This window comes from Lagopus leucura, unplaced genomic scaffold (assembly GCF_019238085.1).
Source record: "Lagopus leucura isolate 7727_CA_CO unplaced genomic scaffold, USGS_WTPT01 Super-Scaffold_100012, whole genome shotgun sequence".
In the NCBI taxonomy this organism is placed as follows: domain Eukaryota; kingdom Metazoa; phylum Chordata; class Aves; order Galliformes; family Phasianidae; genus Lagopus; species Lagopus leucura.
Window position 1 is genome coordinate 8,324,689 of NW_024962267.1, and position 14,173 is coordinate 8,338,861.

At 36.4% G+C, this 14,173-nt stretch overlaps 1 protein-coding gene across 6 annotated transcripts in view; it reads left to right on the forward strand.

The window, feature by feature from the left end:
- NBEAL1 (neurobeachin like 1) overlaps positions 1–14,173 on the forward strand; it is an 80,507-nt gene that overhangs the window by 60,356 nt on the left and 5,978 nt on the right. For 5 of the 6 annotated variants that reach the window (XM_042874253.1, XM_042874254.1, XM_042874256.1 and 2 more), the window contains 16 exons: positions 1,016–1,111; positions 1,200–1,324; positions 2,457–2,597; positions 2,689–2,819; positions 3,974–4,083; positions 4,524–4,641; positions 5,224–5,321; positions 5,532–5,648; positions 6,156–6,245; positions 6,390–6,499; positions 7,078–7,250; positions 7,686–7,780; positions 8,898–9,014; positions 9,688–9,849; positions 10,786–10,934; positions 11,578–11,807. In XM_042874253.1, the coding sequence (XP_042730187.1) occupies positions 1,016–1,111; positions 1,200–1,324; positions 2,457–2,597; positions 2,689–2,819; positions 3,974–4,083; positions 4,524–4,641; positions 5,224–5,321; positions 5,532–5,648; positions 6,156–6,245; positions 6,390–6,499; positions 7,078–7,250; positions 7,686–7,780; positions 8,898–9,014; positions 9,688–9,849; positions 10,786–10,934; positions 11,578–11,807 (2,062 nt within the window). The remainder of the gene's footprint in view (positions 1–1,015; positions 1,112–1,199; positions 1,325–2,456; positions 2,598–2,688; positions 2,820–3,973; positions 4,084–4,523; positions 4,642–5,223; positions 5,322–5,531; positions 5,649–6,155; positions 6,246–6,389; positions 6,500–7,077; positions 7,251–7,685; positions 7,781–8,897; positions 9,015–9,687; positions 9,850–10,785; positions 10,935–11,577; positions 11,808–14,173) is intronic. The other variant, XM_042874259.1, reaches the window with a different exon arrangement.

Sequence of the window (14,173 nt, forward strand, 5' to 3'; positions counted from 1 at the left end):
ATAGTCTGGTGCTGATGTGATTATTACAAGTGATCCAACAAGAGTAGAGAACATGGAGGAGACTTGCTTTTGGTCTGTGGTCTTTTACATGTATTCTCAGTCTTCTCTCAATACATGAGCAAATAATGTTCCTGCCATCTTTTCAGGACAGGGCTTTCAGCAAAGCATGTATGAAGGTTGAGCAGGAAGTATGGTTTTAAGGGAATTGGTTTTTCACTTGTAAAAGTAAAAATGGATGTTTTGATATTACCCTAAACATGGATCACTTCTCTAAATACAGTTAATTGATTTTTATTTTCTATCTTGTTATCCTACAATCATTGTCCTCTCTGAGGGAATGGAGGAGGGGAAGGGAGTTCTTACTTAAGAATTTAAAAAATATTGGGAGTACTTCATTTTTAATTTTTTCCCAAGGACATAAGGTATCATTTTGTATATTCATGTAGTATATCTGTATATTCTGTAGTGAAATGTTTCCATCTTACTGCATAAAGCTCTTTAATCCTTCTAATCACAGCTCTGTTGGTTGATTGGTTTAAAATAGAATAATGGAGGAAGGACAACATATGTTTACATGTTCTTCTACCATTAACCAATGGGAGAAAAATTTATAAGTTCTGACCTTTGAACTCTAATGAATTTCAAAGTTCAGTTCCCAGTTCCCATATCTGTTCACCTGTATTCTGTTTCATTTCTATTTTGCTTCCCCTTTTTGTTCTAAGGCTGCTAGCTGTCTGCTGTGTTGCATTTTAAAACAGTACTGATATCAACCAAGGATATGATTTCAATGAAATACAGCACAATCAATGTATTTCAGTGAAATGTAGCAACTCTGTAAAATGTAGTGTAATCATCAAATCAAATGGGAAATAATAGTGACTGTGAGAAATGAAATTTGAACATTCATACCATGCTCATAGTCTAGTGCCTTTTACTTGCTGATAGTACTCTCCAGCAGTGAGGAAATACTGATGTGTAACTTGCTTCCATGTTCTTTATTTATTTTGTCCTTCAGAAATGGGTGAATAGAGAAATATCCAACTTTGACTACCTTATTCAGCTGAACACAATGGCAGGACGAACTTACAATGATCTTGCTCAATATCCTGTGGTAATTATTAAGTTTTTGTTGAACTTCCGTACTGTTTCTGTTTTTTAAAGATGGATTTAATCTGTTTGATTCATTTTTTTCTTTCCAGTTCCCCTGGATTTTACGAGATTATACATCTGAAGAACTGGATCTGAATAATCCAGCAGTCTTTAGGGATCTATCCAAACCCATTGGAGTGGTAAATGAGAAGAATGCTAAGGCTGTGAAAGAGAAGTATGTATTTGAGCACTTAGTTATTTCTTTTTCATTTGAGATTCTATGGTAATAATGTATTTAAAAATGCAATAGTGACACTGAAATTTTAAAAATCTAACGATTTAACATCCCAGATGCTTTTGCAAAGGTTTGACAGTTCTTTGTTTCTACTGTATTCAGATTGGTTAGCTCACGCAGCACTGAAAGGACAAAATTTACTGTTATTAAATTGAGATTTTTCTCTGGGGAGATGAAAAGGTCTGTAGTTTGAAGAGAGATGCTGTGTCTTGTATCTGTTTCAAAATAAGGAATGTGAAATCATGTTGATGAGAAGCTAGATCTGTTTCCTGCTTTTTTTGTGTGTGTGTAGGTTATCTTTGAAATAAAATGTAACTCAGTTGCTCCCAGCAGTTCCTTTCTATGTAGGAATGACAAGTATTTACACCTACACATCAGTGTATCTATCCTTCCTCTTTGCTACTGTGAGGAGTGAGTGCTATTATACCAGATGGCACTTGTCAGGCTTCCTGCAAAACCAGTTTTCTCCATAGAACTTGGAACATGGAGAATTTGCTTTGATTTGGGTCTATTCCTGACTATAATGAAACTGATTCTCTAGCAGTACTCAACTGTAATTTTGCTTACTAGCTTTGTCATGTGGAGGAATATATCAAGTGGGTGGTGGCATAGTACTGTAGAGTGAGTTTGCCAGCAGAAGAGGAAAATGGGCATCTCTGCATCTTGAAATGGTCACACAAACTGATATTTTCAGTCTTGCAGGCAACAAATTCTTTCAGTAATATCCAGCTTATTCATGGGTTTGCTTTTTTCTCTTGTATGAACTCATGCTAAACAGGGCCAGTCTTGCCCTTTATCCAGTTTCTGATATGTTATAACAGATGCATAGGGAAGGGTATAAAGAACAGGTATGCAAAGGGCGATCCACCATATCAAAGTCCCTTTTGCTTAGGGATTTTCTGAGAATTTGTGTTCCCATGTTTAATAGAACTGGATGTGATTCTCCTTCACAAATTACTGTGATCATTTCTTTTGAGTCCTTCCCTCCAATAAGTATAATCTGTGTGTATATCAGCTGCAGTGCTCATTTATATTTATAGAAGTTTTTTGTTGCTGTCTTTTGTTTTTAAAGATATGATAATTTTGAGGATCCCCTTGGAGTGATTGACAAATTTCACTATGGGACACACTACTCAAATGCTGCTGGTGTCATGCATTACCTCATTCGGGTAGAACCTTTCACAACTCTTCATATCCAACTTCAAAGTGGCAGGTACATTATGAGCAAAGTAGTACCAGCTTTTTCTTCCATGTCATTTTTACCAAGGAAGTAATCAATCTGATGCGAGTTTTCTGTCCCCCAGGTTTGATTGTGCTGATCGACAGTTCCATTCTATTCCTGCTACCTGGCAAGCACTCATGGATAACCCCAATGATGTCAAGGAACTTATTCCAGAATTTTTCTACTTCCCAGAATTCCTGGAGAACCAAAATGGTAAATAGACTGCTCAGAATATTCTGCATAGAGCACTCCTCTTCTGAGAAGAATTGTTCCTACCATTTGTGAATACTGTGGTGTATTTTAATCTTTAAGCCTAGTAATATACTTGTGGAAATTACTTCATCGTGCTGACTTCAAAACTGTTCAGTGAGAGCAGTTATATTGAGCAGTAGTCTAAATGTTGTTTAAAACTCAGAGTGGGAGATTAAGGATGGCTAAAACTATTGTTTGGTTAACAAAAGAGCAAAGATGCTCATTTGAATATTTTTTTAAAAAGGTAATAGAAATAGAAATAGATCACATAGAAGTTAGTAGATATTAATTATTATTTGTTATACTAGATTTGTTGAATGATGGCTTGGACAACTTAAAACATCACATCTGTTATTCTAGGCAAATTGTTACTGTTATCTAACAATATCATGTGAAGTTGGTTGATTTTTAGACCCATATAAAATTTTAAAATGTATGAGAAGAGAAGGGGGGGGGGGAAACAAACTATTTCAGTCATATATAAAATTTAGAAGGAGAATGCCCTGAATTCTGATGTGTGAGACTCCTAGATATTTCTTCTTTGAATTTCTTGCCCAGGGGAATTTTTTATTTCCTATTAGGCAGTTTAAAAGTAGATTTGCAAGTTTGTGCTGCTGATAATTTGGTCTGGTAGCTACAGTTACTAGAGTTGTAAGTTACTAAAATTTGCAACACTTAAGTCATGTTTTCAAAAGTCTTTTAAATATTTTAGGGCTGTTATGAAAGCTGGTAGAATTTAAGATTTGGAACCCTTGACTCTAAGATAACTTAAACCTATCAGTTATTAGGTCATACTTACACATAATCTTATTGAAATGTTTTGAAGTTTTAGTGCTGATAAAATAGAGCAAATGCAGGTATGTTTTTCTGATGTGTAAATGACTAATGCTTCTTTTAAGATTGAGACTGCAGCTTCTAGCTCATTTAGATGCTGTGGATAACTATTATCCCATATCACTTAACATTTGAAAGATTCAGAGTAGATCTTAGCCTCCTATGTCCTTGCTAGAATTATTTCCCTTGCATTCTTTTGAACCCTTTGTACCTTTATTGAGAAAGCAAGATTTTGGAAGTATTTTGTAGTAACTCTTCAAATTCTCCAAAATTTTCACTAGGCTTTAACTTGGGTCAGCTTCAAATTTCCAAAGAAGCAGTAAATGATGTTGTTCTCCCCAAGTGGGCCCATTCCCCAGAGGACTTCATTTATAAACATAGAAAAGCTCTGGTAAGATGATGGTTATGCATGAAATAATAAGGAAAGAATTTTCACTTGATAGCCTTGTGCATGTAAATAAAATGCTTGAATGAAAAAAGGAAAGAGCCTAAGGATGCTGATGATTTGAATGTTGCTTCCTTAGGAGATACAATGCAGAACTAAATGATTTTGGGTGATAAGCTTCCCCTTGAATTTTAATAATTATAGAGAACTAGAAGCTTACCTTGCCTTTCATGTCTGCATTTCAACAGCTCTAGATGTGTTGCTTTGTATTAAATTTCTCTCTGGCAGTTGGTGCTTATGCCATATTCTATGCTTTTGCCCCATACATTAGTGTACACTTAATTTGTGCATATGCTTATTTTAGGAATTTCTTTCACAGAAATCAGTAAATACTTCAAGAAGGAACAGCATTCTTACTATTGAGTGGTTTTTTTTTTTTCCTCTAGGAATCAGAGTATGTTTCTGCTCATCTTCATGAATGGATCGATTTGATTTTTGGCTACAAGCAGAGGGGACCAGCTGCAGTGGAGGCACTCAATGTGTTCTATTATTGTACTTATGAAGGTACAAAGCAGTATACTTACTTTCCTGTCGTTATTATCAGAATTGTGGGTTTTTGGGTATTAGCTAGAAAGCACTTGATTTGTGATCATGCCATGTAGTAACATACAGTAAAGCAAGAGAATTATGGAATGTGAGAGCATAACTTGTATTTGTCAGAATACAAGTTTCTTGTTCACTTGCCTAAAAGCATTCATAGGAAAGGCTTAGGAGTTGAGGCAAACTGAATAAAAAATATTGTGAATTAATATTAGTCTAAAATATATATATATAATAAAATATTAGTTTATTAAAAATAATATTAATATTAACACCAAAAGTGAATTTTGGGTGGCTTTTGTGTGTAACACATTGCATGCGTGAAGTGCATTAAATCCATTTGACAAGTCAAAAAATCTGCATTTCTCACACTGACGGAGACAATGGTGTTTTCAGGTTGTATTTTATATGAATGTGTAGTTTGGAGGCTTACCTGTGGGAAAGGGCGATGATGCCGTGATGAATTTCTGTTGTTTTTTTGCTAATCTTTTCTGTGTGAATGGTTTGATTTCTGTTTTTTCTTCTACCCTTCTTGCTGCAATCCAGGAGCAGTGGATTTGGATGCTTTAACAGATGAGAAGGAAAGGAAGGCTTTAGAAGGGATGATAAACAATTTTGGACAAACTCCCTGCCAGCTGTTGAAGGTAATGCTCTTTTCCTTCTCAGTCAAACCTTTGGTTAAATTCAACTGAGTTAGACAACCTGTGAAAAATAAATTTTCCACATTACCATTTCTAAGGATCATTGTGAGGGAAATTTAACATAGCGTTTTCAAAATAAGTTCATTTTCTTTCTGAAAGAAGTTGAGTGTCTGATTTGTCTAATTTGATGCTTCTTCAAATCTCATCTTCCAGGAGCCCCATCCTCAGAGGTTGTCAGCAGAAGAGGTAGTGCAAAGACTAACTAGAAGTGATACCTCTACTCTGAATCTCTTCCAACACCTCACTGAACTGAAGTCATTCTTCATAGAGGTAGATGCATTATTTGAAGCTGATTAAAGTTTGATCTGAGACTTCTGATCTTCTTGAAACAGAAAGCCATAAGCCACATGAAAGTAGACTTGCTTCCTATTTGAAGAAAATCCTTTCAAGTGCAATTTGTATGAAACAATCTATCTTTTTAGTTAGTTTTAAAGAAGTTGAATCCCATAAATCTGTATGTGATGGACATGAATTTGAGTCTTGTTTGGGTATTAAGTTAACAACTAAATCATGAAAGCTAAGAACAGCGCTGGTGGTACCTGAGGATTCGCTAGGTTTGGTGACTAAACTCAAGGTTACAGGGCAGAGCTAGGGTTTATGCCCTGGTGCTTGTGATGCTATATACCTGTATGAACTGAGTACGTGTGTGTCAATGCCCAACTGTACTTTAAAGGTCTGGTTTTGATTAGAGGATTTAGGTTTTAACTCTTAACAGATTCTACACTTGACCTTTACCTCTTGTGTATAATCAAATCAAAACTATGTCCTTTCTCTTAGGGAATCAGTGATGGTGTCCCTATTGTCAAAGCTGTTGTCCCCAAGAATCAGTCGCGTTCCTTTATGTCTCAGGGAAGCCCAGAGATATTGGTAAGTTGCATGTGTCAATATTAATCTTGGAGAGTGCCAGCAGTCAAAATAAATAGGTGCAAATGTGCTGCTTTGCCTTTTTTTATGTAAGTTCCAATACCAGAAAAAGTCTCTAGGTTTCATCAATTTTTCTAACTCTCGCAGGTAACAGCAAGTCTAAATTGTATTATTGGAACCCATGGTTGGCTGCCTTATGATAAAAACATCTCCAACTATTTTACATTCATCAAAGATACTACAGTGACAAATCCCAAGTAAGCAAATGATGAGGACATGAGCTGAATGCATCTATAGTAATAAAATAGAGTAATTGTTTGATAGTAAATGGACTGTACTGTTTTCTTTTGGCTGAATTTTTAACTAGGTATGCATCCTCTAGTGCTTAATATTACCTTCCAAGTAAAGAGCCCTGTAAGGGATATTTCATGGCTCTTCATCTTTAGAGCTACTTCTCATTCTATTTTTCTAGTTATTTATTATAAAACATCATCTTGGAATTTGAGATGAATGCTCTTCATACAGTCTTGAAATATAGTGAAGGTGTAAGTTGTCATTTGTCTCTGATTTTTTAGAAGATTCCTCTTTTACTTTAAAATTACATTATTAGGGTAATTAGTTATTTGTACAGAACTACAAATTGCATGATTTAATCTGTTTTCCACTCTTGGCATTGACAGTTTTGCTGTGGATATCAAGGGGACAGAATTTTATCATTTTTTTATAGCCTCTTCTGTAGATTTCTTCTACAGAATTTCTTTTTTTAAAGATACAAGAATTTAAAAAGAAAGGTTTGAACCAAGTTCACTCTTAATTGTTCATCATTTCCTTCCAGAACACAGCGTAACATGAGTGGTCCTTTTGCACCAGGACTGGAGATCACTTCCAAGTTGTTTGCAGTATCTCATGATGCAAAACTCCTCTTTAGTGGAGGACACTGGGACAATAGCATCAGAGTAACATCTCTTACAAAAGGCAAGCTGGTTGGACAGCACATCAGGCACATGGGTTAGTAACTCTTTACATAGTGAAATGAAAGGCTTTATGTATTGTTTGTATTTCTGCAAGAGTTAAAAACCAGTGCACCTAAACTGGCAGGTGCAGTAATCATAACGGAATGGCAGTGTAAGAACAGATTATTAGCTGAACTGTGATTATATGTAAATAGTTGAGTGACTTTTTAGTTGCTGTGATAATTTAATGTAGTTTCAACATAAAGCTTGATGACTGTTGTTAGGGAACAAAGGTGATAGTCACATTAGTACACCTAGTTGTATAATGGCTTCATTGGTTGATACAGCCTCATCAGTTGTTAGCATGGTAGAATGCTTCATGTTGACTGTAAATGAGGCTACACAGTGGACAGTCTGCATGCTCACCATCACACTGTGGTGAAATTACAGTTGAACTACATCAAATTCTTGTTGTTTCTCCTTCATCTAGATATTGTGACCTGCTTGGCGATAGATTACTGTGGAATTCATTTAATTTCTGGATCCAGAGATACAACCTGCATGATATGGCAAATAGTTCAGCAGGTATGTTATTTAGACTTACTCTGAAATGCAGTTTCTGAAACCTTTTCTGTTTCATTATCTTGCTATGATGGTTCACTGATTTTCCTTCTTTCAGATTTAACAGCTTTAGCAGTTGCATTTTAGCATTGCATTTCCTCTGTGGAAAGTACTGGTGACTTAAACCAGGAATTAGCTGAGGTATCACTAGTCTGTTTAACTAGTTTTACATTACGCTGGCATTTCAGAATTCTTTAATGATTTCACACTGTAAAAGTGTACTTAAAAGTGTGATGTTATTTCCATTGTGGCAGTAGTGTTCTGCGTGCTGCCACTTCTGCTCTGCGTTGTTGCCATCTTTCTTAGCTCTTTATTCTGACACTTGTTCTGCAGTTCATGTGTAATCAAGGATTTCAGGACTTGGTGTTGGCAGTCAGATTTCTCTCACATTAGTTATAATGGAGACTCTGCAGAACCATACCTTCTTTACTATACCTTTGCTGTAAGCACAGCTCTTGCTTGAGAGCTGGTCTGACCAAGTCTTTATATGCTGACAGTATACTTGCTGGAGCAAAAGCACTAAATCATCTTGACACCCTGCAATCGTGTGGGCAAATAATACATTGTTTTTAGTAATCATTATTGCAAAATTTCCACTGTATATCATGCCAGTGGCAGTCACTTAGAAGTTTTATTTCCTTATTTTTCCCTAGAAAATCAGAATGAATTTAGTTTTTAAGCAAAACAGGTATCATTTTCCTTGACCTTGTCTATGAAGGCAAGGCTGCATTCCAGGTTAAAATATAAAGAATTGAATAAGCTCAGATAACAAAGTAGTAGTGAGTGGGTGAACAAATGAATCCTGTTTGGAGTGCTCACTGTGGTCCTTGCACACCTGATCATCAGAAGGAATGCGATGGAATTGTCTTTCACCTCTACTTAATGTTTGTATGTTCATTTGTTTCATTTCACTAAATAGGGCTACTGACGTAAAAGGCAATAAATTGAAATGAGTTGTTCCTTTGGTTTCGGCCTATGTCAGATATACACCTCTCACAGCTAACATTGAAGGTACCAGAAACTTATTTTAGTTTATCCTTCAGCTGCAAGAGAATGTCACTGCACTTTTTGTTACTCTCAGGGAGGAATGCCTGTAGGCCTGACACCTAAGCCATTACAGATCCTTTACGGGCATACTGATGAAGTTACAAGTGTTGGCATCAGCACTGAGCTGGACATGGCAGTGTCAGGATCCAGGGTAAGCATCTTCATACTTTCCCTTCTCTGCCAGCTCTTCAGTCCAAGCCTACAGTGTGTTTGATGTTAAGCACAATACCGAAAATGTTTTTTCACAATCTTTTCTTCAACCTTGCGTGTCAAAAAGATGTGCTATCTCCCTTGCTGTCTAAGTCAGCAGTCTCTAAAGAGACTCTACACAGCATAGACCTCAACTAGTATGTCAAGTGAGTTTGTGCTGATGAGCTTCAAAGTGTGTGAACTTACTTGGAGTACTTAAACTTCTTTTAAGAGAAACAATTCTGCAACAGCTTGTTCCCTGTTTGCCTAACCCCAAAGGCTCTTTGCAGCTTACTTGTATTCTGCCTTTCTGTACTGTACTGGCCGACTGCTGAGCTCTGACTACCTAATGTGAATAATGCCTACTCAAAAATGTGTCTTGTAAAAATGGCTGATTTCTTGTCTATCCTTTTCCTCTTGTTCTATTTGAATTTGTTTTTTCATATGCCATTACTACGTGGCCTTGACGGGAAGGATTCTTCATGCAGAGCCCTTAATGCTCAGAAGTCCTAATCCATAGTTGACTTTACTTTCAAAATACTTCATTTTTTAATAAATACTCATTGTGTGTGTTAGTGTAATTTACCTCAGAGCTTGCTGCTGAGTATCAGCTTACCTAAATTTGGTCTCTGCAGGATGGGACTGTTATTATCCGCACCATTCGGAAAGGTCAGTACATGAGAACTTTGCGACCACCTTGTGAGAGTTCCCTCCTGCTGACTGTTCCTAATCTGGCTGTGTCCTGGGAAGGCCATATCGTTGTCCACACCAGCATAGAAGGAAAGACCACTCTTAAGGTACTTAAGAATTACTTAGGTTCATGGAAAATCTGCTTCTTTTGCTAAAGACATCTAATTATAAATGTGCCTGATTTTATCCTCATTTCCTTAACTGTAGGACTTTCGTCCATACCATGTCTTTCCTTTTTATTTTGCCTGTGGATTTTAATTAAACGTGTTGAAAAGATGAATCACAGACACAGCATGCTGCTGTAAGCTTCGTGAACATCTCCAAACACGTGCAAGGAAGATGTCTTAAGAATGCACTAACGAGTATTCCTGGGAGAGTTACTTTGAAATGCAAAACTAGGGGAAACATGCTCCATTACTCACAGTAGTAGAGCTTTATAAGGGGAGCAATATGTTTTAAAGGCAAGATGCCCAGGGAATACGCTGATGAGACTTAATTTTGTGTCAGAAAGGCAGCTATAATGTTCACAGTGTAATTTGTTCTCTCTGAGTAGCTGTGTAGTTGCTCTAACTGTATAACTTATGATTTCTATGAGGATGGGAACTTTTCTGGAAGAAAAATGTACTATAAACATACGTGTACTAGTTGCACTGGAATGATAGGGAAAGATGAAACCAAGGTATTGCAAAACTGGAAGAACTTAAGGTGGTTGTGTTAGCTGTGTCTTCAATACATCAAAAATTCATTGTTTTGTCCAGAAAGTTCTCTCTGTAAAATAGGTATGTTCCTTTCTGCTTCCTGATTGGGGGGTGAGGGTGTTGAAGATAAGAGGACTCTTTTCTTCTTCCTTAAGAAAAATCATCAAAAAATAGGGACCTGTCAATTAAACCTGCGGATGTTTCCAGAAAATTTGGGATTGATTAGATGGATGGGTGTGATGTTACCATGTTATGTCAAGAGTTAATGAAGAATAATTTCAAAAACTTACATATGCGAGCAGGAATATATACATGCCCTCAGTGATGGATTTATTTTTTTATTAGGATAAGAATGCATTACACCTCTATTCTGTTAATGGAAAGCATCTGGGTTCTGAGACTCTGAAGGAAGAAGTGTCAGATATGTGTGTGACTGGCGAGTATATTGTGATGGGCAGCTTACAGGGATTTCTTTCCATACGAGATCTCTACAGGTAATGTGCTTCTGAGTTTCTTATTGAGAAGCAAATACAGAGGTTTATTTAGTAATGTGGGCTCTCCTTGTGCTAATGGTATTAAAAATTGTGGGTTTTTCTGTGTATTAAAAAAAAAAAAATTGTTTAAGGAGAACTAAGATAGAATGTGAAAAATTAGGAGTTGTACTAGGCCCCTTTCCCTGTAGGCATTTATCACAACCATCAGCCTGGAACTACTGTAATTTAGGAAGAGCTGTGTCTGATACAGGCAAGCAGTGATTGTTCCTGTATTTGGTTAGACACTGGGAGCTCATCAGCTACAGTGACTCATATAGTTCTTCTACACTGCTCTTACAGAGCTCCTTTGCAGAGAGATCTTTGTCACTTAAACAGATGTGGGATTAATATTCCTCTTCTTCCACTGAGGCTATCTTAATTTTCTGTATGACCCTCCTGTGCCCTTTGTCATCAGAGCTGTATTCTGATGTATGAGTTGATCTTTCTGTGGAATTTCATAATGGTCAAAATCACAAATTGAATCCATGAGAAACTATTTTGTAGTGCATCCCAAGGACCGTGTGGTCTCCACTGCAATGTGATGCTTTTCAGTATGTAAAAACATACATGTAATTTAATGCTCTGTGGTTTCTGTTCATTTCAGCTTGAATCTGAGCATCTCTCCATTAGCCATGCGACTGCCAATTCATTGCATTTCTGTCACCAAAGAGTATAGCCACATCCTTGTTGGCTTGGAGGATGGCAAGTTGATTGTCGTTGGTGTTGGCAAGCCAGCAGAGGTAAAGCCCACCATCAAGAACTTTTTCTACCGAACAGTGGGAAGTTCACTTATTTCTGCTTTCCAGTTGAGCAAGAGGTCTCCTCTATGGCAGGGTAAATTTAAAAGCAAGTTTCAGTTTTCGGTGGGGAAGAAATAACTTTTGAGACTGCTCTACTGAATTTTCTCATTAAGAGTCAAAGATATTTGGGGATCACAGATGGGAAGCTCAGCTGGACTAACTTTCAGACTTTGTCACTGACATCTGAATAAGACAAGTCATACTAGCTACTTTCTTCTGTACGTGTTAGTGTTGTCAGCTACTTTCTGACAAAATAATTTTCCAAAAGAAAATTGGAAACAAGAGCAAGCTCCTTTATTTTTCATGGTTTCCGTCAGGTGTCCTTTAATATGCACTGACTGACACTGGGGAAAAGATTACTTTTTAAGATTCTCTAATTGTAATGCATAAAGAATCTCTTGTGTAGATTCCCTATGTGCTCTGGCTCCGCGTGATGAATATAAACTTGTTAGTACTGCATATGCAATATCAAAGGCAGAGCATCCATCAAATAGGTGTACCCAGTTCTTCTTGTGCAAAACACAGATTTTGCTCTAAGTACTTGTCATTATTTTCAAAGCACTTAACTTAAACCTGCCTCTCTTTCTAATTCAATCTCCATTGTGCTGCAATGTATCTACTTGAAACTGTGATAATTGCTCCTGCATAACCTTCAGTACATACTGAAGAGTCAGAAGAGTTTGTCTTAACTTTATATTTTATTAATGCAGAGTGGCTTCATTTCTTAGTGTTTAAAGATGTTTTAGCTAGGAGATGTGCAGTTTAATACTTTAAAAAGGCTTCACAGAATTGATTTAGTTTCAGGCAATAGGGGAAGCTTCCAGCTGGACAGCTTTTTCCTACTGTAGAATTGATTAAAATCTGCTTATGGTGTTGTGAAATGTATGTTGTAATAGTAGTTTTAAAGTCACTGCCAACTGTTTCCTGTTCCATAGAAAAAATCTTTTGTAGCCTGAAATGTATGCATCTCATTAGACTGAAGGCTTTCAGTTCTTAATCACCTTTTTTTTTTTTTTTGTATCTCTGGAGAAGGTGCGGTTTCAAAGTCTGGATTCCTTTTGTGAATGTAGAGGCTTTCCAACAGTTTTTTTTTCAGGATTTTCTGTTTATAACTCAAGTCTTCAAGCTCAATATCCATGTAAATAGATGATATATTTATACATACACACACATGTATATATGAAGAACAAAATTATGTCCTAGATTTTCTAGTTTTCTATAATGACAAAAGCCAGTATATTTGAAGAGTGTGTGTGGTGGGGGGCTATTTATTATTTATTTGTAGTTAGGAAGGAGTGTATGAATTAGAACTTAGTTTTTTTTTTTTTTTGGAAGATCCTCTGTAGTTCTGGCTTTTGATGGTGATAGGTATGTGTAGGGTTAAGGGAGATATGTTTTTTATTGTGGATCAAGTGAAATGCCCTTTAGTTTTTCTGCATTGATAGTATCCACTACGAAGTGAAGTATGTGTATTCTTAACAATTGCATAGCTGTTGGGAAGTTGTAGAAGTCAGTGGGATTATCACCTGCTAGCAGCATTGTGCCTTTTATAAAACCCTGCTGCTGTAATGATACAGTTCTTAAGCAAGCTTAATTTGTAGGCCTAATGGTCAAGAACTGTTCTCAAGCTTGTGCTGTTAGGGCATGCATCTTATATTATGAGGGATTTCAGCTGATTGATCACTACTGGCCAGTCATAGGACCTGTATTTAAGAAATGTGAAGTTTCTTACAAATTGTTGGCAGATAGCAGACTCTGGGTGCTGGATTTAAATGGGCTCTAGTTGTTATCTTTACTCATTGAATATTCAATACGAATTATGTATGGTTTAAATTTTACTTTTAGCATTTCACAGGTGATTTTTGGAGGACTGTAAATTTGAGACCAGATATGCTTGTTTTCCTTCCTTCACTCAGTTATCACTGCTCTGCATTATTCCATCACTTAGAGGTGATAATCAAGAATCCATCTTGGTTATCTTTACCTTCTCAATTCTATCACTTTTGTTTGTACTCTCTAAAATAAGAGTCTTTTCTGCTAATTTGGCTCACTTCTGTGAGACATCAATCTCTTCTCATCAAAATACCTAAACTCAACACTAAGCTGTTTAAAGTAGATTCAGAATTAAATCGGAATTACTTGGCAATATCCCTTTAACTGTTCACAATCAAAGACAACAGGTGTTAGTGTTTTGTCTGTTATTTGTTTTTTTGTCAGTCCCAAGAATCATTCCTAAGTGTAATTTTTGGTTTGTTTTTAATAACTTTTGTTAGTGTAACTTTGTTTATTAGTATCTTGTAGTGTCTGCATTTCACCAGAATCAGTGTCTGAAGTTCCTTTTTAATTTATTCGCCTTATCCCTTCCCCTTCCTTTTGTTTCTCTGAATTACTTTTAAACAG